General features: G+C 47.5%; 1 protein-coding gene across 3 annotated transcripts in view; it reads right to left on the bottom strand.

Moving 5' to 3' along the window:
• Positions 1-268: 268 nt before the first annotated feature.
• Positions 269-25013, bottom strand: part of EDC3 (enhancer of mRNA decapping 3) — a 60777-nt gene continuing 36032 nt past the window's right edge. For 2 of the 3 annotated variants that reach the window (XM_060618056.3, XM_060618055.3), the window contains exons 4-7: positions 22657-22992; positions 8048-8201; positions 5382-5599; positions 269-2752 (exon numbers count right to left, since the gene is read on the bottom strand). In XM_060618056.3, coding sequence (XP_060474039.2) covers positions 2418-2752; positions 5382-5599; positions 8048-8201; positions 22657-22992 — 1043 coding nt within the window. In that variant the 3' untranslated portion in view covers positions 269-2417. The remainder of the gene's footprint in view (positions 2753-5381; positions 5600-8047; positions 8202-22656; positions 22993-25013) is intronic. The other variant, XR_013556367.2, reaches the window with a different exon arrangement.

Here is a 25013-nt window from a genome sequence, read left to right as displayed (position 1 = left end):
GAGCCTCAGAAGCAGGGGGAACCTGCTGGAGGGCACCTGCTCCCCTCAGCCCGTGCAACCTAGGGGAAGTGGCCCGCTGCACCTGGGCAGGGGCACCTAGTGTTAGTATTCTTCCAGCCCTGTCACCGGCTGGCACTTGAGGCCCCATGTGCCTGACAGCTGGTTTCCTGGAGGCTGTCAGACATGAAATGATCATGCTGGGCTCCTACGGCCCGAGTGGCGGTACCTCACTGCAGCCTACACAGCAATTTACCACAGAGCGCAGGACTCCGTCATTCAGCTTTATTTTAAGTGCTGGTTTTTAGTTCCCCAAGAACTGCAGGAGTGATAGTCGACCACCTGACTGGGGCCCCTTGGGGACTGGGCACTGGGGGGGCAGGAGGCCTCCGAAAAGAGCCGAAGATAGAGGAATCATGCTTATCTTTAATACCACTGGAGAAGGCCCGGGCTGAAGGCAGGAAGAGGCTCCAGAGCCACCTGCAGGGAGAAGACGGAGAGGCTTGGGCATAAGCTCCCAGTGGTCCCTTAACACGGTCCTCACCCCAGGGCCACTGCAACTTACCGGAGCAAGCAGAGTCCGTTGGGCTGGGGTTCCTCGAGCTCTTCCTTCCACTGTACCCAAGGGGGGGCCTAACTGCATTAACAGGCAGGCACCCAAAATCTGCTTAATGGTTGCTTACAACATACAATGCCTGTAATCCAGCACTGCTCCTCAGATTATGGCCCTGCCTCTAAAGAGACGGCCCCATCTTGGGAGCTTCTTGGCCCTGAGAGTGAGCAGAAGCTCAGGGAGGATACACACGACAAGGCTCATAGTCTGGCTTCCTCCCACTACTGGAGACAATTTGTTTGAGGGAGGATGGGAGGAAAGGAGGGACCAGCCCTCTGCCCTGCCTCATCTGCTCCTGGCTATGCTCCTATAAGAAAAGTGATAAGTAGCCTGAAACCCAAGGTACCAGGGCCTACCCTGTGTCCACGATCCTTGGCGAGCCCTCCCACTCGCCGCCTTAACCAGAGTGGGTGGGCAGAGAACAGAAGGAAGCCTGAATTCCTGAAAGAGGCTTTTAAAAGCACGAGCTTTTTGCAAGGGCCCTTGCCAGGGACTCCAGGGCACAGCTCCTGTTCTGAAACCAGCCTCCAAGGCCTAAGCCTGTGAAGGTCCAAGGGCTTTACTGCCTTAGGACCTGAGCAGCAGTATGTTCCTATGGCTGAGCCCCACCAGCTAGCTCATCTAGAACTAGACTCATTTTGGCATCTTTGAGATAGGGGGCTGGCCCCAAGCCTACTCAGAACTAGAGTGGACAACCATAAAGGGTTCAAAGCCCAGACACTAAGAACTGGGGTGGAGCCCAGACAGGGGAGGGGCATGCACCCTGCTCTGGGATGACAGCTGCAGAGGACCCTTTCAGGGGAAAGACTGGGGGGGGGGGGGCGGGCAGAAGGAAGTTGGGGTACATATGCAGGCAAGGAGGTGGGGGTGGGATAGTGGTAGCCTAATACAGAAGCACCAGGGAGCCTCTTCTGGCTCAGCACCAGGCTCCCCCAGGGACCTCCCCAATACTGAACATTAAAGCTGCACCCTGAGGGCTCTGGCCCCAGACTCGGCAAAGGCTCTGCCCCCCGCTAAAGAGAGTATGGGGCTGGGGGGCACGGCTGGCAAGATGGGCACTGTGGTTCTACAGTAACATAACCTTATACTACCTATGCTGAAAACAGAAAAACAGTATAAAATCCCAATACAGTAAAACCATCCTGATGTCACCCCCTTCCCTGCCTCTCGGAGTGATGGGAGTGGAAAGGAAGGACCCCTGAAAGAAATCCCAGCATAAAACTTGCATCAGCTCAGGAGAAAGGGTCAAAAGCCCCCAAATCAACTTGTGGTGGGGCTCTGGGAAGGAAGGCCTCCTCAAAGCCCTCAAAATGAATGCAGAGTGCAAGTCTGCCCTCTAGCGGGCAACTGCAGCACAGCCAGTTCGACATGATCAGAAGGTGGGGCTGCCCGGCTAGGGAAGCAGGGGAGATGAAGCCGCAAGCTCCGGCAAGGACGGGCCCCCAAACAGGACCCACCCCACCCCACGAGGTGCTTGCCCAGGCCCCAGTGACTGTAAACCTGAAACACGGGTCTGTGAGCTGCCTAAGTCTGTAAACAAAGCCCCACCCAGCCGCGAAGGGGGCCAAGTGTAGAGATGCCTAGAGCCACTCAGCCTGCCACTCACCCCGCACACCCAGTGGGAAAGCCTTCCCCGGCTAAGGGCAGGTGACAGGTCATTTTTAAATATGATCTGTTCTCTCACAGAAGTAACAAATCCAAAAGCAAAAAAATTTAACAAGGTCCATGAAGCTTCACATCCTTAAGGCGTTCGTTGTCAAGTTCAGTGTGTCCGGAGCAGCAGGGGACTGCAGCGCCCAGAGCTCCTCTAGGCAGAGTGCAGTGGAATGACAAACTTGCAGCCAAAGGGTGAGTGGTAGCTGATGCCCACCTCCTGGAACACCTGCTGGGGGAGGCCGATGTCACACAAGTAGACACGGCCCGCACGCTCCCCCAGTGGTAGAGGCAGGCCCAGAGCCAGTGACCACTTGGCATCGATGCCCTGTTCGCCTTCATGCACAGGAGGGTCTATGCTGAGCACCGGTGCCCGGTTCCGATTGGCCCAGGCGACAGCTGCCTTGTACCAGGGCTGGTCCCGCAGGAAGGCATTCTCGGGGCAGTCCAGGCAGTTGATCACTAGGTCCACGGGGCTAGTGGGCAGATCTGCAGGTGGAAAGAGCACCATCTGGGAATCGCTTTAAGTAGAGAGCAGCCCAGGTAGGGACTAGAGCCCATGTGGCCCCAAGGGTACCTTGTTCTGACACCACTCCGAGCCTCGCCATAGGCTGGCTTTCTCAAGACTGGGTCAGGCTCCAGAAATTCCAAGGCCTGGCTGGGCTGGGCACCAGAGACCAAGGGCACATCAGCCCGACGGACCACTGACCTCTCACAGACCCCCAGGCCGAAGCACTGTCCTGATGGCTGTGCAGGCCACCTCTGGGCACAGGAATGCACATCCGACTAAGCTCTGAGAAGGGGGAGCCCTGCCCAGAGCCCAGCAGAAACGGGCTGACTGGCCCCAGAACCGCAAGCAGGCCAGAAGAGAACACGCTTACTTATTCTGCCTTGGGCTAGCCTACTCACACCTCAGGAACCAGCTGGGCCTTGCTCATCCCGCCCTCCCATCTCATGGAAATGGGCCGTCCTTCCAGCCCAATCTTAAGAATGGAGAGGGAAACCTATCACTTCTCCAGGCATTTAAAAAAGCTTCCCTGCTCAAACCAAGCCTCTGGGACAGCATAAAAACAGAGGTCTCAACAAGTATGTTAAGTCTTGACGAACCTAAGAGGATAAACTGAGAATAGAAGAAATCAGACCAAACTCAGACCATCCTCAGACTTAGCTTCTAGAGTTGAAAAAGGAAGGCTTTTTGGGTAGCCAGAGGAAGAACTACCTGGAAAAGGGCATCATGTTACAGATCTCAAGAGGGGGAACCCACAGCAGGCCCCCTTCCTGGCTCTTGGCCTAAAGAAATGATATTTCTCAATTATGGACTCATGGCTTCCTTACTTAGAATAAGCCACCATGATGAGGGGTCGGGGGATGTCCCTGTGGGCCATTAGGCTCTCAACAGTAAGAGTGCTGTCTTACGTTCTATGTGCACACAGGAGCCTGGCCTGATAGGACACTGAGGTTCTGGCCCAGGGTCTGGCCCCAACTTGCCATCTGACCCCTGGCAAAGCTCTTTCTTCCTATTTCTTCTCTCCACTCCTCCCCAGCTCACACTGAAACCCTCTCCAATCACTTTGCCCCCCCCCCCCCCCCCCCCCCCGCCACTTGAAACTGCTCTGGTCAAGATCATCAGGAGCTTCCACACTGCTAGATCCAGTGGTCGATTCCCAGTCTTCGTTTGAGCCTAACCTAGAGCTGCTTGCTGGCAGAGCTGACGGCACCACACCCCTGCTTTTCACTTACCTTCTAAGTGCCTAGCTCTCCTGGTTTCCCTTCTCCTTCACTGACCACTCTCCTAAGCTGGTCTCTCAACTCCCTGACTTTTTTTTTTTTTTAATATTTATTTTTGAGAGAGAGAGAAAGAGAGAAAGAGAGAGAGAGAGGGAAAGCAGGGGGAGGGACACAGACAGGGGAACAGATGATCTGAAGCAGGTTCCGTGCTGACAGCAGTGAGCCTGACGCAGGGCGTGAATTTGCAAACCATGAGATCACGACTTGAGCCAAAGTCAGGACGCTTAACCTGACTGAGCCACCCAGGCGCCCCCTCCCTGACTTCTGAACAAAGAACTCCCTACCTGTTCTCTCTTCCTAGGAGATAGCTTATCCAAGCTCATCAGGGCTCATTCCCACCTATACACTTGGCCCTCCAGGCCAGACCCCTTCACCCACCTGCGGACCCATCTGTATCAGTCAACATGTCCACCTGCATATCCACTGAGCACCTCTACCTGAGCTTCTGCTCTTCCTGCCCAAACCTCTTCCCACAAATCTTCCCATCTCAGGATGGCACCTCCATCCTTCAGGTGACTGAAGCCAAACACCTTGGAGTCGTTCTTAACCCTTCCCTGTCACATTGCATATATCCAATCTGCAGCCTCTAGCTTAAAAACTGATTTAGAAACCAACCACCCTTCACCTCCTCTACCAGAATCACCAGTCTGTGTTCCAGTGTATCATAGGAGCCTCTTAACACCTCTCTTTGTAAACCTCTAGTCTACTTCCAAACAGCAGCCAGAATGATCATTTGGGACCTGAGATGGATTCTATCTTCCTTCTACTTATTCCTCCAGTGATTCTCCATCTCACCCAGGGTTAACATTCAAACCCTTATAGTGATCCACAGGTCCTTTCTTTACAACCAGACCCTAAAAGGTCTATGCTACTCTCTATCCAGCTCTCGAACACTCCCAACACTCTCTAGCTCCCTTCCCTGCTTTGCCTCCGTAACACTTACCACCACCTGACCTAATGGAAACGTTACTTATTTGTCTCTTTGTCTGTCCTAACCAGAACCTAAGTCCATGAAGCATGGATTTAAAACAAAACAAAAAAAAAAATCTGCTACATCCTCAGTGTCAGGAGTAGTGCCTGTTCTGTAAAATGAACAAATGGGTCCCCAGCTCTCCATATGAGAAGTGGGAGGGAGGACAGTGAAGGGATGGGAAGTAGGCAGGTCAATACCCTAAGTACTTCCTTTATGCACGAAAACTTACAGGCAGAACAGACTTTACACCTGTGGTGCTTTTCCACATGCCACCACTGGGCGGCAGCACCAGACCACCAAGCTCCAAGAGGGGGCGGGGGGGCTTGCCATATTAGCCCAGCCCTAGCAAATGCTCACCTTTGAGGTTAGATACTTGTTGGCCTTGGGTCTTGCTGAAGAGAGACAGCTCGTTGGTGATGGACTCCAGCATCTTCACAAAGTTGGGCAGGAAGAGGATGACCTGGACATCGTGGTTGGCTAGATGCCTTCCACAACTGATCCCCTGAGCCCCTTTCACATGGGGGCCACACAGCAGGGCCACTGTAGGCCTCTGGTGAACATTTTTGGGATTCAACCTGGAACAGAAGGTAAATAAGCGCTATCGGCTGCAGACCTGCCAATCCCTTGCACCCTAAACCAGACGAGAGCACCCGTTGCTCTCAGAGTTTTTTACAGTCCCAGGTCCCGAGGGGGCCAAAATCCACAGCATCCCAGGTCTACAGGGTGGCACTGGCCCTGTCCCACACATCAGTGTCATTTCATCTGCTGGGTCCTCTCACTAGGCAGTTCACCCAGATCTCGTTCCATATAACACGGTTGCCAGAACACTGCTTTCCGATCAAACCACTGAACTGTTCTGTGTCCTGTGAGGTCCAAATCCTGCTTAGCAAAGACGCTTCTCTACCTCTACAGCTTTCACTCTTCTTCCCCAACATGCTGTTCCACTGAAGCAAGGCTGGCCCCACTCTGTCCTGTACCTGTAAGGCTCCTTCCTGCTTCTCCTTGTCAAATTCTGACCCACGTTTTCTTTGAGATCCAGCTCAAGGCTCACGTCTTCCAGGATTACTCTGGCTCAACTCCTAAGAAGCTCACAGCAAGTACTGAAAATGGCAGTTCTAAATCATCCTCAATCAGTTGCCAAACCAAGTTCTCTTTACCAAGCTGCCAGTAAGCTAATAAGGGCAACACCGTAGGTACGGATGGTACCTCTTCCCTAGAACGCTGTGTGGATCAATGGAGGTATGGACAGCATTTAAACAGGGCCTGACACATTATAGCACTGGTCACAGAGGAGGCAGCAGGCTCGGGGCTTCCTGGTCTCCTAGGCTGGCAGCTCCCTTGGATACCCACTTCCTGACGAAGTCATTTCCAGCTCCTGCCATTCAAAGCTGAGCCACAAGTAAGGAGGTTTGGAGGACTCACTCTGGAGCTGTTCCCAACCCACAGACAGTACGCTCTGCCTCCAGGGCAGAAGGCAACTAGAGACGGACAGCAAAAAACAGGCTCAGGTCCCTGCTTAGCAGTGACCGTCACCTACTCTCCAAAGGGAGGAAGAGGACAGATGCTGTTCAAGTCAAAAAGGAAACCTCTGTCCTCCAAATAAATTCTAGGGAATTTAACAATGCACTCTACCTATACACCAAACCATTTCATTTCCCCCATTATGTTTGCATCTTAAGGAAATACGACAAGTACTTCTCCCTTCGGACAGATACTGCTGCGCTGTGGCGTCTGACTCACCCGTGTCTGTTCCTGAAACGGACTCTTCCTCTCACAGAGGCACCCTGTCAGGACTCAAAGCAGACCATGGCACCGCCTACCCCACGGCAGGGGGCAGAGTCCGGGCCTAGTTGGGCGGGAGACCCGGCTCCACCAAGTACCAGCAGTGTCAACGTGGCAAGTCTTACAGCTCTGTGAGCCTCAGCCTGCTCAGCCTCAAACACCAGGCTAGATTTACCTTCGAAGTGAAGTTATGAAGATCAAATTCAACACTGCTGTGCAAGCACAGTGATAAACCATATGGGACCCCACACACATGACAAAGATTACTGGCTGTGGTGATCTTTCTCAAAGGAAAACCAGCAACTGCTGCAAAGGAGCTGGAGGTGGCCTCCTGAGAGTTCCAACGCAGGGAGAAGACAGGCACAAGGACAACCGGCCCCAAGAAGCCAGCTGGAGAGGAATGTGACCTGGTGAGGACATCCGCACCCTGCCCCCACACTGCTGTTTCTTCGGCAGCTCCCGACTGCTCAGCTGGTCCAAAGCCCTACTTTCCAGCCACACAAGAGTGACTTTCCAGATCCCGGCCACTCCCATGCCCTCAATTCCCTCTGCCCTCGGCGCCTTCCCTCCCTCCCGACACCTGCTCCTGCCCTCCCTTCCTGCTTGCCCCGGTGAATTCCCCCTTCTCCGCAGGACGCAGCTTAGATGCTGCTGCTCCAGGTAGGACAACTGACTTGCCCAGCCTGGAGTAGGACTGTGGCTTCCTGTACGTTCTTGTTTCTTCTACCATAGCATCGTACTTTCTGGAGACCTCACCAGCCTTCCGGAGGGCAGGAGCAGTATTTCATTCTTCTTTGTGTCCCTAGTCCTAGCACAAGGATTGACGCATGATCTCAGTAAATGACCACAAATAAAATTAAGCACTGCTCTTGATATCTGGGCCCAAGGGCAGGTAGGAAGGCACCGAACTCCAGCTCTCACACCCAGTTGTCAGGGTGGCTCCAGAAGTTCTCAGATATGGAACTTGGGGTTGATTTGTGTCCCAGTCTGTCTGAAGTGAATGACAAGTGCCAAAGGCTGCGTCTCTAAAGGCTCACAGAAGGCAGGCCTCTGGTGGCCAGCAGGAGTGTCATGAACCAGCTATTATCAGGGAGAGAAAGGGTCAAAGGGTTAAGAGGGGCAAAAAACCCCTCGCAGCACCCAGGAAAGTGACTTCACAGAGGGACTCACACTGACAAACTCCTCGGCGAGCAGCACCTGCCCACATTCTGTCTCCTGCCGGTCTGGAGGCATTTATTTACCTGTTGGGTCCTCCGAGTAGGGTCAATGCCATCTGACTGGCACACACCCCTGTCATCTCCAGTCTCCGCTCCAGAGTCAGCCCGTGCTTCTCGGCCACAGACAACAGCTTTTTATGCAGCTCATAGGAAACACTTGGGACAACCAGGCCCGAGTCTGCAGTTCAAAAGGAGGTGAGGAGAGAAAGGGTAAGTGATAATAGGAAACCAGATCCACAAGTGGGTGTACTCAATCCAGGATTCTGTGAAAGCCCAGACTCTAAGACCGACCCTCCCCTGGCCCATCTGCCTGATCGGGACCGGGGTGTGCTATGCAGCCCTCCAGGGCTCAAGTAGTGGACGGGAAGGGAGTAACAACTTGTTCATGTTACCAAAGAGCAGAGGCGAGCTTCAGCACTCTTAGCAATTTAGCTTTAGCCATAAAAGCCAAGTCTACCAAGATCAGTTTTGTTACTACCCAGAAAAGGCGGCACAGCCTGTAACAGCAACCTATCGGCCACGTCAGAAGGGAACACGCTTTTCCCAAAGTGGGGGGAACGCCATCCCTGGCAGTGGGGCTAGTCCTCACAAGCAGGCCCCTCCCTCCTTCTTCCCCAGAAGTGGAACAGACGCTAAGCCTCCTGACACTCTGCTCCCTGCTGCTCACTGTCTAGGCCGGATGACTTGCTCCCATCTGCTCCCTCCTCCTCCTCCTCCTCCTCCTCCTCCTCCTCTCTTCTACTCTGTCCTTCCTCTTTGCTTAAGAAATTCAACGAGCAACTTGTTTCCTCAAATAATTTGTCATTTTCTCCCCATCTGGGGTTGAGTGTAACCTAACACTTCTACCTCAGGGAAAGAGTACATAGAAAAAAGCAAGCTACTGACAAGAATCTTCAACATTTTATTTGCCATAAAGAAAAAAACTCAATAAATGTTAGGGAGAATCACAGTCACTGAAAGTACACCATGGAAGTATCTGGTTTCGTGAGGCCGAGGTCTGCGGTAGCTGGTACACTTGAAAGAGTCTTACCTGCATCAGTTCCAACACACCAGGAGCTGTTTCAGGGCCCAGGAAAACCAGGACAGGAAAGAAATGCCGAAGTAAAAAACTGTGATCTGTAATGGGCAGCTCATCTTGACAACCGATGCCACCTTACAAATACTAGAAGCCACTGGACTGGCCCCAAGGGAGCAGACTTTTGCCAAAGAGTCCCATCTTGGCCCTACGGACCAACAGACTGATACACACAGACTCCAACTGGCAAGGCATCATGGGATTGCAGGTAACTAGTTTTGTCTGGCTGGATCAGGTGCCTTTTTAGATCCTGTGTCTTCATCTATACTGGACTGTAAACTCCTCAAAGCAGGGAAATAAAACCTTTCACTTCTTTGGCCCCCCACCTCTTCAACTTGTCTCAGCAACATTCATCAACAGAGGTGGGTTCTCATCAAGTACTCAAACATACACATGATGCAATCCTGGTGCTATTTCTGGTCTGGCCTAACTCTATGGTAGGAGTTGTCAAGAAGTTCATCATTATCCTACTGATTCCAGAACCCTCTACAGAAAAACTTGTCTTCCTCACTGATCATTTCAGGAATAATTTCTTGAAGTTCTACCAGAGATCCAGTCCTGCCTACACAGATTCTTAAAACCACACAGAACGAGACTGGTACATTTGAACAACAGGAACCCAAGCACAAAGACTGAACCCAAAGCACCAAGGTCTACATCCTCTCAAGGGAAGGTGAAATAATAATAATTTATGTAATGATGATAATACAAGAAGTCTACACATCCACATTGACACTATCCTGCGGGTTAACCGAACCCCTCCACCTGCCTGAGTCCTACTCCCGCCTTGGCACAAACAGCGCCATTAGGAACACAGGCTGTCTCCTCTCCCACTCTCTGAAATGTCAGTTCTAGGGAGGCTGCAGCCTGACCTTGCATGTCAACAGCTGATTAAAACAGTCATTTTTACGGCCTGCTCCAGACACGCACATATTATCAGAACTAATTAGGAACCATTGATAGCGGTGTGAAAAGGTCCAGTGAACTCTCAGAGTCATAAGTCACTAACAACCCTAACCTGTCAGACAAGCCATGCACTCGCCTACTACAAACCCCTCTTTACCTGCAAAGTCACGCAAGAGAGAGCTTTCCCTCGAGCCTGTGCACTTCTTCACCCAGTTTTGTGCTTTCTGTTGGATCTGAAACGGATCAAGGCAGTGAGTCTGAGCCTGCCACCCTACAAATCAAGCTTTCTCTCTGGGTCTACGTCGTGTGCTGCGTGCAGGTGCACCCCCTCTCCCATTCTGAGGGCTCTCTGGAGGCAGACTGAGCATTTTCTGCTACCTGTCTCCTCGGCACTGAAGGGTACAGAACTCACAGTACAGGGAGAGGAGAGCTTACCCCAAACCCTGGCTGGTTAAATGCTTCAGCAGAGAGCTGCACATCAATGACCAGCCTCTCACGGATCTGGGCCGGGGAAGTGGGGTGAGGGGGTCACCGCTGACGAACCGGCACACTTTGTAGCCTAGGGAAAGACAAGGCCGGGATTCCTTCCTGCTCAGTCTGCCAGTTACAGGGTCTAGGATTCCACCATACCCTACTCAGTTTCTCTGAAAGGAATGTGCAAGCACCACAAAATGTTCCTTTTCCACATTCACACACAAAGTCCAACCAGTCAGACTGGCTTATCAGAAACAGGCAGAGGGAATAAAATAAACTCCAAAGGAAGGGAACCAAGAACATAGCGTGTAAATTGCAAACAATAACACTGCCAAACCTGAACACGAGCCAAGCCTAATTATGTTTGGGTTGGAAGGTGGATCCTTATTGTTCAGGAACCAAAGCAGTGAGATCAGTTGGTAGGGTTTCTCTTAGTATGTATTTTACAGCTGTCGGCGAAACCAGAAAGGGGGACAGGATTATAGCCAGTTCGTGACAAGAAGAGCACATCTTAGGATCTAATTAACCTTAAGGTATCAAGGAAAACGACTCAGGCACACCCCATACAGGCTAGGAGCTCACTCTGCAGCATAAAGCTGCGAGAGCAATACAGCCTCGTTGGCCAGCAGCCCGGTGCCTGCTGTGGCCTCCCCTTCTTCAGGCCTTTGTCACTTCCACACGGCTCCTTCCACTACATACTATTTCAGGCCTCTGCCTCCCTTATGGACATATATACACATTCTCACACCCTCAAGCACCATGTCCAAACCTTCTCCAGCGGCCTCTGCATGTACATCCCTCCCTGTCCCTCAAACCTCCCAGCCTTTCGGTTATGTAACAAGGCTCCCACCACAAAGTGTCATCTCAGATCTAAACTCAATCCTCACACAGACATGGCCCTTTGGTTAGAAAGGCTGTGTGCATCCCAGGTCTTATCAACGAGGAGCACAGCTCATTAACGGGCATGGTGATTTCTCCGGGGCTATGAATGCGGATTCCACTTTGTGGTGGTCACTCAACTGTGGGGCAATATCACACTGGTTGGGTTTTGTTTTGAAGTTTTTGTTTTAATCACCCAGTGCTCCTCACAACAAGTGCACTCCTTAATCCCCATCATTCTACTTGACCCATCCCCATACCACCTCCCCTCTAATAACCATCAGTTTGTTCTCTATAGTTAAACACACTGGTTCTTCTTTGGAGTACAAACCACCGGTAAGTTCATACCCTCAGACCCACAGTGTACAAGAAAGCCCCTGTAGATTTACATTAAAGCTACCACAAAATGAAATTTGGTGTCCAGTGTATCCCTGAAAGAAGAATGTGTTACAGGAAGCCTAAATACTCTTAATACTCTTTATTAGGGCCCATGATCTGGGCCCTGTTCACTTTACCCCTTTCACCTTAAATCCCAACTCCCACCATGCTCCAAGGCACCTTGGCTGCCTTTTGGCTCCTAAACACCTCAATCCCCTTCTGGCCTCAGGAAGCCTGTCCCCTCTCTGGGGCCTCTCTTCTCTCTTCCAATGCTCTACCCACACTCAAGGCTGGTTCCTCATTCTTCAGGTCTCAGCTTAAAGAGCCCTCAGTCTCAGCATGCTGTTTATTTCCTTCACTGTGCTGAATACAACTTGTAAACAACTGGGGGTTTTTTTGTTTTTTGTTTTGTTTTTTGTTTTGGACTATCTACTTTGCCAGACTGTAAACTCCATGAAGGCAGGGACCATGTATGTCTCATTTGCTGCTGTAACCTGTTCTTCTTTGTACCTTCAGTGTTAGCACGGGGCCTGGTGGAGGGTCTACATCAATAGGTGTTGAATTAATGAATGAATGGGAAAGGACACCTATAAAACAGCCTCAGCGCCTTCCATTCTGCAGCTGGACAACAGCCCAGCTGTAACCAAAGGTTAAGTGTGGGTAAGAGGTTTTGGATTCTCTCCTCACGTCTTCCTTCCTCCATTTACAACAACTAGATCAACGCCCTGTCCACAATGGACCTCATTCCTTCAAGTTAAAGCTCCACTGGAACAAGCCTTGGACTCAAGGGTGTAGAGGACTTCCTGACAAGATTACTTCTTAATTATGAAGGGGAGAAGGAGCTTTATGAAGAAGATATCCGGTGGACAATACCTTACCAAGTGATTAAGTCAGCCCCAGTGGTGAGACAAACTGACACTGTCTATTCTTATGATGTGATACCCTGAATAGAACAGAGCCCCACCAAAATCCTGGGAAAAATGTGTTAACACGAACCACATCAAGAGGAAACAATCAATCAGTAAATAAAACTAAGGAGTATACTGCAAATCAACCGGCCTAGACTCTTCACAAATGTCCATATCACAACAGACAACAAAAGTTGTGGGAATCGTCCTGGTTAAAAGGAAACAAACGAGAGATGACAACTAATTGTAATGCACCACTGCTGACTATAAACACAGCTACGAAGGACACTACTGGGACAACTGGAAAGTTGTGTATATGGAGTGAACATGAGGACACGTTTGGGTTAAAAGTTTCCTGAGAGCCATCTCACCGTGTGGTTGTACACACAGCACCATGCTGAGCGCACAGGGAAGCAAGCAGGGGTAATGGAAGGAAGTAGGAGTGCTCCAACTAAACCTCAAAGGTTCAGGTGTGTACGTGCATTTATATACAAAGTAAATGTGGCAAAATGTTAAGTGAATCTAAAGGAAAAGCGCATGGTGTTCGAAAAGCGCATTGGTGTTCATTATACTATTCTAGCAACTTTTCTGAAAGTTTGAAATTGTTTCCAACGTAAAAAAGTTGGGGGGTAGAAAAGAGAAAGTTAATTAAGTGCCTTCAAATAGGACCAACGAATGTGGGCAGAGTAACAACGCATCAAGCCAGTGGTGGGGTGGGGAGTGGCAAAAGACAGAGTAAATACAAAGAACATGAAAAAAGACCCTGTTCCCACAGTCTTATGATCTAGCTGAAAACAAAAAATATGTGCAGATACCAGAGAATACACAGACTGAACTGTGGTCTTGAGCACAAGTGTAATGTATCGATTTCAAATCAGGGGCTGCAGGCGATAGGTATCAATTCTCAATCTGAACTATGCCTTGAAAGACAGGCAGGATTGTAGCCAGAATGACAGGAGAGAGAGTACTCCAGATGCGGTGGGGAGGAACCATGAACAAAAGTCCAGAGGCTGGAATCTGTGTGACACGTGCAGATGAACACTTCCCTTCCTGCAGCCCTGGTGCTGACGTGAAGGCCGGCTTAGAGTAGCAGGCGGGCCCAGAGTTCAGAAGGCTTTAAAGGCCAAGTTGTTTTATGCAGGGGGAAGTTAACGAAGACAGAAAGACTATGTGGAACTGGTATCAGATGACACAGGGAACCTGTGGGGTAGCACAAGAAATTAAAAAGTCATGACCATTTCAATGGGCGACTCTGTAAGAATAGGAGAGCCTGAAGCCAAAATGAATACTGAGGATAAACAAAAGTTCCTTGCCAGGGCTGCTACAGAAGGAATCACTACATCTGCTATTAGGAAAAAAAAAGGATGTGAGGGCACGTGGGCTAATGACATCTGTCACCCCACAGATCTCCAGGGTTGATTTGGCTGGTCTGGCTGGCTAGGCAGGTGTCCCCTTTCTTCCTCACCTTTCCATGTGCATCCCTCCTGAAGCTGCGAGCTGGGTGAAGAGGACAACCTTCCCCAATAGAGGAGGGCCGTTCTTGGGTCAAGGGTATACGGGTGGCTCCCCTGCTAGAGCCTCCAAACAAGCTCTCAAGGTCCATTTGTAGGAGAACATAGGGGAGTCAAGCTTTTGAGACCAAATGAGGTACTGCATGTTACAGTCTGCCTTCAAGAAAGAAAGCAAGAGAGAGAGAGAGAGAGAGAGAAAGAAAGAGAGAGAGAGAGAGAGAGAAAGAAAGAGAGAGAGAGAGAAAGAAAGAGAGAGAGAGAGAAAGAAAGAGAGAGAGAGAGAAAGAAAGAGAGAGAGAGAGAAAGAAAGAGAGAGAGAGAGAAAGAAAGAGGGAGAGAAAGAAAGAGGGAGAGAAAGAAAGAAAGAAAGAAAAAGAAAGAAAGAAAGAAAGAAAGAAAGAAAGAAAGAAAGAAAGAGAAAGAGAAAGAAAGAAAGAAAGAAAGAAAGAAAGAAAGAAAGAAAGAAAGAGGGAGGGGAGGGGAGGGGAGGGGAGGGGAGGGGAGGGGAGGGGAGGGGAGGGGAGGGGAGGGGAGGGGAGGGGAGGAAGGAAGAAAAATGGCCTCTGGGATCCTTTCTAGTCATGAATTTTTATGAGAAGGAAGAGGCAAAGGTGGCTGCAAATTTTATGCCAGGCACTTAAAGAACGGCGACTGCACTGAAAGGAACAGGAATGGGAAAGAGGCAAGGATGCTGGGAAGGGACGACTGACTTAGCTGCAATATGTCGAATTTAAGGAGGATGGTGGATGGTGCATATGTTGAAATCAAACTCCTTCCTCACTCTGGCTAGACACCTGTGGCTCTGAAATGGGAAGACGATACATATTGGCAAAGTGGTCACATTCACAAAGACCAAATCATTTTCTAAAAAAAAAACAATAAAATGACCAACTGGCAGCTTTTGATATATCAAAGCTCAGTTGTGAGGTCATAATATATACCAAGTTTCCGGACCCTCCAGGCCTTAGTTTAAATTTTAAATTTTAAATTTTAAATTAAGGGGCACCTGGTGAAATTAAATTAAGTGGCTTGGTCAGTTGAGCATCCGACTCTTGATTTCAACTCAGATCATAATCCCCGGGTCATGGGATCAAGCTGAATGTGGAGCCTGCTTAAGACTCACTCCCTCCCTCCCTCCCTCCCCCCCTCTCTCCACCCCCCCCCCCACTTGCACTTTCTAAAATAAAAAAATAATAAATTTTAAAAAATTTAACTAAAATAAATTCTTAAATTAAAACTCTTGCAAAAGTTGTCATGAGACCTTTTCCCATGCAAAGACTGTAGGAAGCACAAATGTTCATTACTGGGGGAAGGGTCTAGCCAAGACACCTGTCTTAACAATACTGCTCTAAAACCTCATGAGATTGCCAATGACTACAACGAAGCCCCTCAGGCCTAAGACAAGTATCTACCTGATTACCCAGGCCCCCAAACTCTGAAGGACAACATACTAAAGGGTTTGACTACTCCCTCAACTCTGTTAGAATCTGAGGTTCCTAAAATCAACCAAGTCACTGTCGAGGAAGTCTGCTAGCAGAGACACAATTTTAAAAAACTAGGTTCATCAACTCTGTTCAGTGCAAAATTATGGTGGCACTTGGCGCAGCACAGGTGTATTAGTGCAGGTGTTTTGATCCAGAACATTTCCTAGAATTTACTTCCTGATGTGTCCCTGTAGCTCTCAGGAGCACAAGCGCTGAAGGAAGTCTCACTACCCTTATGGTAAAATTCTTCAGTGGCCACTTCTAAACTCAGAGATTTATTTCTTCCTGAATTCCTACTGAACACACATAGAAACCCAAAGCAGATTTCCTGTTTACCTGTTCTTCAAGAGAGAAGAACACTCCTGGTCTTGAAAGGATTAGAATACTTCTTAAGAGACTCTCAGTGACAAGAGGCAGAAGCAGGCAGCCAGAGCTCAGAGGCAGAAATGGAACGTCGGTGTGGAAGACAACTGCCAGCCTGAAATGCCGAAGGTCAAGCTTGTCCTGACAGCAAGATACATCCCCACTGAAGCTCAAAGACTCCGCTAGCCAAGGTGGGAAGAGTAAAGAGGCAAGCCATAAAGCAGCAGGAACAAACCAACTGTGGCTTCACCAGCAGCTCCCCTTCGAAGTAGGAACCAGAACTGCTTTTACCAAGACACATGGGCATGGGTAAGTGGTAATGGACGCAAAGGGAGCTCAGACCAGAGCGCCCCACTTAAACTTTGACTTGATCGTTTTGCAAGACAGTAAATAGTAACTCATTTCCGGTCATCCTCCTCATACATTTGCTGCTCCTCAAATCTCAGTGGGCAGATAGTATGGTGGTAAAGAAACATCCTTCAGACAAAGCAAATGGGACAACTGCAGAGATTCGGGGCCTGCACCAACAGCCCCCCCCCCCCCCCCACTGCCTCCCATCTGGGCTTCTAAATACTAGAGGGCTGAAGGAGGCTACATAGTAGAAAACAAATGGCAGAAGTTAAATAAGAATTCTACCCAATAGGAAGGGTTCTTAAATAAATATACCCAAGAAGAATTTATTAGAACTCAGGAAATGAAGAATTCGAGACACTTTAAAGTCATTCCTGACTGAAAGGTTTACTGGACCACTTAATGCCAACAAAATGGGGATAATAACAAAACGAGGAGAACAGGGCAATCTCACAGATGTGCTGTGAAAACTGTGACAAGCACGTGAAGTACTCAGAATGGTGCCCGTGACATAGTCATCATAAATACCCAATGAACTTTCAATACTATGACACTGATCACAATGATGTTGCTTCTCCTAAAACAGGTCCCCACCATCCCCTTTCTGCCGCCTCTAAACCTTGTACACAGTTCTATTATTTGTTTACACATTTAGTTACTCCTGAGGCCCCTGAGGTGGCAGACAATGACTAATGACTTACCCAGAGGGTCTAGAACGGTGCCTAGCACGTGGTAGAAATTTTATAAACGTAGATGCTTTGAAATAACCTTACTGAGGCAGCCTTTGCAATTCTATTTGAAGTCAAATACTGACTAACGATCACAAGCTGGGCATTGTACTAGCTGCTTTTCCACATGATCTCATTTAATTGACAATTTTATCCCACTTTACAGAGAAGGAAATAGGCTCAGTAGCCCCTATTTGGCTCTATAACTCTGCTCTCTGACTCTACAGATGCCTCCTCACTGAAGCCTGCATTAACTCCCTGACCTCTCTCTCAGTGAGGTAACTCTACTGCTTGTCTTTTCTGAGCTGAGCCACAAAGCACTGCGGGCAGAAAAATCACAAAACCATGCAGACTTGGCCCACTGCAGACTTACACAGTCTAACTACCACTAGACGCTCACGGCCATTCTTCCTGCCCCACGGGCTTGATGCCTTTCAACACTCCCGCCCACTCAACCCTTTTCTACCTGTTTCCAACCATCACACTCCTCTGTACCATTTCTCTCACAGCTCTTTCCTTCCACTCAGAGCCCCAAACCTCTGGTAATGAGTTATGTCCAGAGCTCAACCAGTCTTGCTGCTCTCGTCCCTCTGTCCTCCCACTGTACCCTGAATTCTATCATGAGACCAGTCTTCCTAGACTAAAAGTCTTCCTAAAAGAGATTTGAGATAATGTCATTTTCAGAACCCTTAAGCTGCTCTCTATGGCATAGGACAAGGACAGCATATGCACACAAGACTCTGTGCTCCGGTCCAAAGTATTTTTAATTCCTGTTAGTCCCCCATGCAAACTCAGTGCCCTGGCCAAACCAGCCAATGGCCAATCTCCCATGGCTCTTTCACACTATTCACCAGCACCTACCAGCCCACCCACGCATCTCCTCTTGCTCTCTGCCTAGTGAAGACTGCCCAGTGCTTCAAGGCTTCTGTCCTGCTCCCTTTGTGAAGCCATCCCTCATCAGCCCAGCCTTCAGGACCTCTCCTGCTTCTCAATATCCAGTGCAATTAATGTCCACGCTCACAGGACTCTAGGCATATATGGTATCTTTCCATTTTCTGATACATTTTAATAACGAATGCAAGGTCTTAGAGTCACTTACACAAAATAAGCACAGTATTCTGACCGAATGGTCGTAAGTATTTCTTTTAGAGTATTATGAATGTTGAGCAAAGATTCTTCTTCGAAGCCTTATCTCTCTCCTAACTAGTGTTCTTTGGGGACCGCTTACCACCGAACACAGAGAGCGCACACGCATCTCACACTATTTATAGCCAAACTTAACACACAAGTGTATGACTCCTGGATATCGTTATTTAGCAGGGTAAGTCCAAGTGGAGGAATATCTGACAATCTGTGACTGTTGGAAACAGCACTATCAAAGGACTCAAAAAGGCTTTCCAGAGAGAAAAGATTTGGGTTAAACAAAGAGCTAAATTTAGTTGCTTCCTGAACGTGTTTTCCCAATCAACAGACCTTTTAGAACACTGCCCCCATCACTCACACACACACACACACACACACACACACACACACAGTTGGCAGAGGATTGCCAAGAGGAGTGTAAGCAATGACAGCATAACGGCTTAGAAACAGTTGACACCACTTAGCATGCAGTCAGTGTGCTGGATACCAGCAGCAAGCTGTCAGAATCCCAAAACCCAAGCCATCACCAAATGGGCAGTAAACATGTTGTTGCTCTTTTGCTACCCTGGGGATTAGCAGAAAACAAGGTATTTGGGGTTCTAGGACACGAATGCTCAAAGGCTAGTTGGGGAGCCAGCCAAGTCACTCCCCACAGAGGCTGATCTAAGCTGGCCCATTCCTGAGGGAATACTAAAAAGAAACGACTGCAGTCTATTTTGCTATTACATGCCCTTCTCTTCTTATACTATATTCTTCTTCTTTTTTTTTTTTTTTTTTTTTTTTAATTTTTTTTTTTTCAATGTTTTTTATTTATTTTTGGGACAGAGAGAGACAGAGCATGAAAGGGGGAGGGGCAGAGAGAGAGGGAGACACAGAATCGGAAACAGGCTCCAGGCTCTGAGCCATCAGCCCAGAGCCCGACGCGGGGCTCGAACTCACGGACCGCGAGATCGTGACCTGGCTGAAGTAGGAGGCTTAACCGACTGCGCCACCCAGGCGCCCCTTCTTCTTCCTTTTTAACGTATCCACGTTTGGAAGATAAAATGAAACATAACAGATAAGGTTTATAAGAGCCTTTATCTCTCTGGGTCTCAATGTCCTCATGTGTAACATGAGAAAATCATACTAAGTGATCAAGTAACTTAACACTAACGTTTGATGGTCTTAGGTTATTCCCCCACCTATTCCAGATAGTCTGCCTTATTCTAACTGTAACATTTGCATAGTAAACCCAAGTGTAAAAGTGTCCCCAGCCATGCACTATCTGAATAACAGTAAAAACCTACTTTGAGGGGCGCCTGGGTGGCTCAGTCGGTTAGCGGCCGACTTCGGCTCAGGTCATGATCTCACGGTCCATGAGTTCAAGCCCCGCGTCGGGCTCTGTGCTGACAGCTCAGAGCCTGGAGCCTGTTTCAGATTCTGTGTCTCCTTCTCTCTGACCCTCCCCCGTTCACGCTCTGTCTCTCTCTGTCTCAAAAATAAATAAAAAACGTTAAAAAAAAAAAAAATTTAAAAAAAAAAAAAAAAACCTACTTTGAGGCTTGTCTCTTGTTCCTGGAGCAGAGTTGAAAACCACCTGTAGGAGAAGCTGCTCCGCAAGGCAACAGCTTGCTTGCTCCACTTCCAGCATAGACCCTGCTTGGCAAAAGGGCTTCATTTGCATTCCTGATCACTATTGATGACAAAGAGGAAAACCAGATGGCATGAAGCTGCAGGGCCTCTCCTCCTCTCACTGTCATGCCTCAGTCAGGTACAACTGGTCACTATACACAAGCCGCCATACCGGAGTTCTTGGCTGAGGACCAGCTCATGGGGTTTGTAGTATGTTTGTTAATGGCAATTCTGGAAAAGTTTCACCTAAGAGAGGGAACTTTTTACTTCGGTCATTAAATTAAACTAGGTGCAAAAATCAAGTTAGGGAGGTGGAATGTATAGTAGGCAAAAACTCCCACCCCTCCCCTTTGCCTACTCTAGCAATGTTTTCTCAGGTTCTTTTTAGATCTGAGAATCTTTCCTGAGTCTATCATTCCCTCCCTTTTAGCCACTTCATTCCAAGGCAGTCTATATCTCCCCAAGCTCAGGGATTTCAGGGAAATGACATACCGCATGGCCCAACCACCTCAGCTCAGAGAGCCACCAGCAGAGGCAGCTTATTTTACAAAGGAGGGCAGTAAAAAAGGGGAGCCATAGGGGTAGATAAATAGCAGAATCTGTACTATCAGACCTGCTGGATGACAGCTGCCTTTGAAAAGTTTAAAATCTGGCAAATTAAGCCTGATTCTGAGCTAGGCTGTTTGCCTATGCATAGGTGGTAAAAATCAAAGGAGTTCAGCAAGTTACACTGTCAGTGCCACTTCGGGAAACTACCTTAGTAAAGAGGCATGCCCACCAGAATCTGCCAGTGACCGATGGAAAATAACTTGGTAATCTCTCTTAGCCTGAGAGTCGGCTTATTTTTTGTTTTCGCGTGGAAAGCACATGCAAATTTCTATACAGCAAACCAAATACATCAAAACCCTATTACTGTCTACAAAAAAGCCACACCACATCTGATTTTGCTCCAAATGTAATTAAGTCATCTCCATAATACTTCCTATAACTGCTACTACTGTTCTAGATTTATATTCCCTATATTCAAACCCTCAAACCAAAATGAATATTGTACTTAGTTCCTTCTCTACTTAATTAAAATGATTATGATTCCTCCTTTGTTCTTTAAGATCCTTCAGTAACAATGGTTTTCAAACTGTATTCCCAGAAGCCCAGATAATAATGTGGTTTGGGGTGGAAGGGACAGGGAGAGGGGTGAAGAAGACCACTTCTCCACAGCTGCATTTATCTGCCTCAAATGCCACGTTTGAAGAAAAGATCCCAATATTAAAAAAAAAAAAAAAAAAAAAAAAAAGAGGAAATACAAATCAAAACCACACTGAGATATCACCTCACGCCAGAGTGGCTAAAATGAACAAATCAGGAGACTATAGATGTTAGAGAGGATGTGGAGAAACAGGAACCCTCTTGCCCTGTTGGTGGGAATGCAAACTGGTGCAGCCACTCTGGAAAACAGAGTGGAGGTTCCTCAAAAAATTAAAAATAGATCTACCCTATGACCCAGCAATAGCACTGCTAGGAATTTATCCAAGGGATACAGGAGTGCTGATGCATAGGGGCACTTGTACCCCCATGTTTATAGCAGCACTTTCAACAATAGCCAAATTATGGAAAGAGCCTAAATGTCCATCAACTGATGAATGGATAAAGAAGTTGTGGTTTATATACACAGTGGAATACTACTTGGCAATGGGAAAGCATGAAATATGGCCTTTTGTAGCAACGTGGATGGAACTGGAAAGTGTTTGCTAAGTGAAATAAGTCATACAGAGAAAGACAGATACCATATGTTTTCACTCTTATGTGGATCTTGAGAAACTTAACAGAAGACCGTGGGGGAGGGGAAGGAGGCAAACCATAAGAGACCTTTAAAAAAAAACTGAGAAGGGGGGGGTGGGAGGGAGGGGAAAGTGGGTGATGAACATTGAAGAGGGCACATGTTGGGATGAGCACTGGGTGTTGTATGGAAACCAATTTGACAATAAATTTCATATAAAAAAAAGAAATTTGGGGCACCTGGGTGGCTCAGTTGGATGAGCGTCTGACTTTAGCTCAGGTCATGATCTCAGTTTGTGAGTTCAAGCCCCGCATCAGGCTCTGTGCTGACAGCTTGGAGCCTGGAGCCTGCTTGGGGTTCTGTGTCTCCTTCTCTGCTCCTCCCCCGTTCATGCTCGCTCTCAAAATAAAATAAACATTTAAAGAAAAGAAAAAGAAAAAGAAACTTAAAAACCACTGAGGTAATAGACTAGACTACCCAATATAGTGACCTAGGTGACTACCCAGGCACTAGTTGGTTACATGAGAATTAGGACTAGCCAAACTTCCAGATGACCAGGGCTCTCAGGAGATAAGGACAGCATAGTAAACAAATGTAATTTATTAAAACCCTAACTTTAGCCAATGGTGTCAACCATCCATCTCCAACTGTTTTTTTACCCCAACAAACAACTAGTGAATCAGAGTTGAACCTCTGGTAAAATGTAAAGGCAGTGTAATAGGCAAGCCAAAGTGAAAAGTCAAAGATCTGATTAGTTGGCCCCTATGCCTTTAGTTGTTAATCACAACACACTAAATAAAGAGCAGACCAGGTTCTGTCAGATGTAGGATATAAATGGACATGAAATCAGCCCCCTACCCTACGCTGTGATAGGTAGGATGCTACATTAGCCACAATTCCCAAGAGACAATGATAATAAGCCAACCGCAAAGCCACTTTAGTTAATTCCTACTGCAAGCCTCTGATTCAGAATCTAGGTCATTGTGTTTCAGGCATAATGGAGAGGGAAGAGCAGCCGGTGGGAAGCGGACCTGGTGCAACTCACCAGTGCAGAACTCCTTGCTCACGTTGTGGGGCACAGTGATCCGCCGGTAGACAATGGGCTCCGACTCCAGGATGTTCTCATCGTGGCGGTACCGAGTAGGCCTTTCATTTGGGATGCCCCGGGAACGGGTACCAGTTCTCCTCTCGTAGGTATCAATCTCTTCAAACACAGCTGCCTTGTCAAAAAGGGCCAGGTTCCCTTCAAAATCAAAATCTGTGTCTGGGATCTCCTCGATATCATCCCCAAAGCACTCGTCATCTTTATTCTTCATTTGGCCATTCTTTAATCCACTTTTCTTTGGAGTTGCCTGATTTGGGTGTCTGCTACTAGATGACCCTGGAGGGAAAAACAGGGACTAAGGTCAGTATGCCGACAGTAAGTGCTCAGTGGAAGTGGAAAATACATTAGTGCTTTATGGAGAGTGTTACAGGAATCAAAGTGAAGATTGTAAAGAAAGGTAAGCTATTCCTAGATCGTATTAAGTAGCACAAACTACCACAAATCTCCTGGAATAATAGATTTCATATATTACCTAAGTAATAATAAATATAAAATAAGTACAACTCCTGGAAATCCTAACCAGTTCTACCCTTCACAAGGAAACTGGTAATGACAGAGGCTTTTTTTTTAACAACTGAATGTCCAAAAAGTGGAAGGGCGCAATCCCTATCAAAATAACACCAGCATTCTTCACAGAGCTAGAACAAACAATCCTAAAATTTGTATGGAACCAGAAAAGACCCCAAATAGCCAAAGCAATCTTGAAAAAGAAAAGCAAAGCTGGAGGCATCACAATCCCGGACTTCAAGCTAAATTACAAAGCTGTACTCATCAAGACAGTATGGTACTGGCACAAGAACAGACACTCAGATCAATGGAACAGAATAGAGAACCCAGAAATGGACCCACAAACGTATGACCAACTAATCTTTGACAAAGCAGGAAAGAATATCCAAAGGAATAAAGACAGTCTCCTCAGCAAATGGTACTGGGAAAACTGGACAGCAACATGCAGAAAAATGAACCTGACCACTTTCTTACACCATACACAAAAATAAACTCAAAATGGATGAAAGACCTAAACGTAAGACAGGAAGCCATCAAAATCCTAGCAGCACTTCCAACAGATCCTAGAGGATCCATCAAAATCCCAGAGAAGAAAGCAGGCAAAAACCTCTTTGACCTCAGCCACAGCAACTTCTTACTCAACATGTCTCCAGAGGCAAGGGAAACAAAAGCAAAAATGTACTACTGGGACCTCATCAAAATAAAAAGCTTCTGCACAGAAAATGAAATAAGCAGCAAAACTAAAAGGCAACCTATGGAATGGGAGAAGAGATTTGCAAACAGCATATCAGATAAAGGGTTAGTATCCAAAATCTATAAAGAACTTACCAAACTCAACACCCAAAAAACAAATAATCCAGTGAAGAAATGGGCAGAAGACATGAACAGACACTTCTCCAAAGAAGACATCCACATGGCCAACCGACACATGAAAAAAATGCTCAACATCACTCATCAGGGAAATACAAATCAAAACCACAATGAGATATCACCTTACACCAGTCAGAATGGCTAACATTAACAACTCAGGCAACAACAGATGTTGGCAAGGATGTGGAGAAAAGAGGATCTCTTTTGTACTGCTGGTGGGAATGCAAACTGATGCAGCCACTCTGGAAAACAGTATGGAGTTTCCTCAAAAAATCAGAACTACAATATGACCCAGCAATTGCACTCACTACTAGGTATTTATCTAAGGGATACAAGTGTGCTGTTTCGAAGAGGCACATGCACCCCAACATTTATGGCAGCACTATCAACGATAGCCAAAGTATGGAAAGAGCCCAAATGCTCATCGATGGATGAATGGATAAAGAAGATGTGGTGCACACACACGCACGCACGCACAGGGGAGTATTACTCAGCAGTCAAAAAGAATGGAATCTTGCCATTTGCAACTACGTGGGTGGAACTAGAGCACATTATGCTAACCGAAATTAGAGAAAGATAAATATAGGACTTCACTCATATGAGGACTTTAAGATACAAAACAGATGAACATAAGGGAAGGGAAGCAAAAATAATATAAAAACAGGGAGGGAGACAAAACATAAAAGACTCTTAAATATAGAGAATAAACAGAGGTTTGGGGGAGGGGTTGAGGGGGGATGGGCTAAATGGGTAAGGGGCATTAAGGAATCTACTCCTGAAATCACTGTTGCACTATATGTTAAGTTGGATGTAAATTAAAAAAATAAATTAATATCTGAAAAAAAAAAAAAAAAAAATGAAAGTGGAAGGGCAAAGGTACAGCAGTCTCTTCCCACAGGTCTGAGTGGTTTGACCCCAAA

This window comes from Panthera onca, chromosome B3 (genome assembly GCF_046562875.1).
Source record: "Panthera onca isolate mPanOnc1 chromosome B3, mPanOnc1 haplotype 2, whole genome shotgun sequence".
Lineage (NCBI taxonomy): Eukaryota > Metazoa > Chordata > Mammalia > Carnivora > Felidae > Panthera > Panthera onca.
This window is presented reverse-complemented; position numbering and strand designations above follow the sequence as displayed.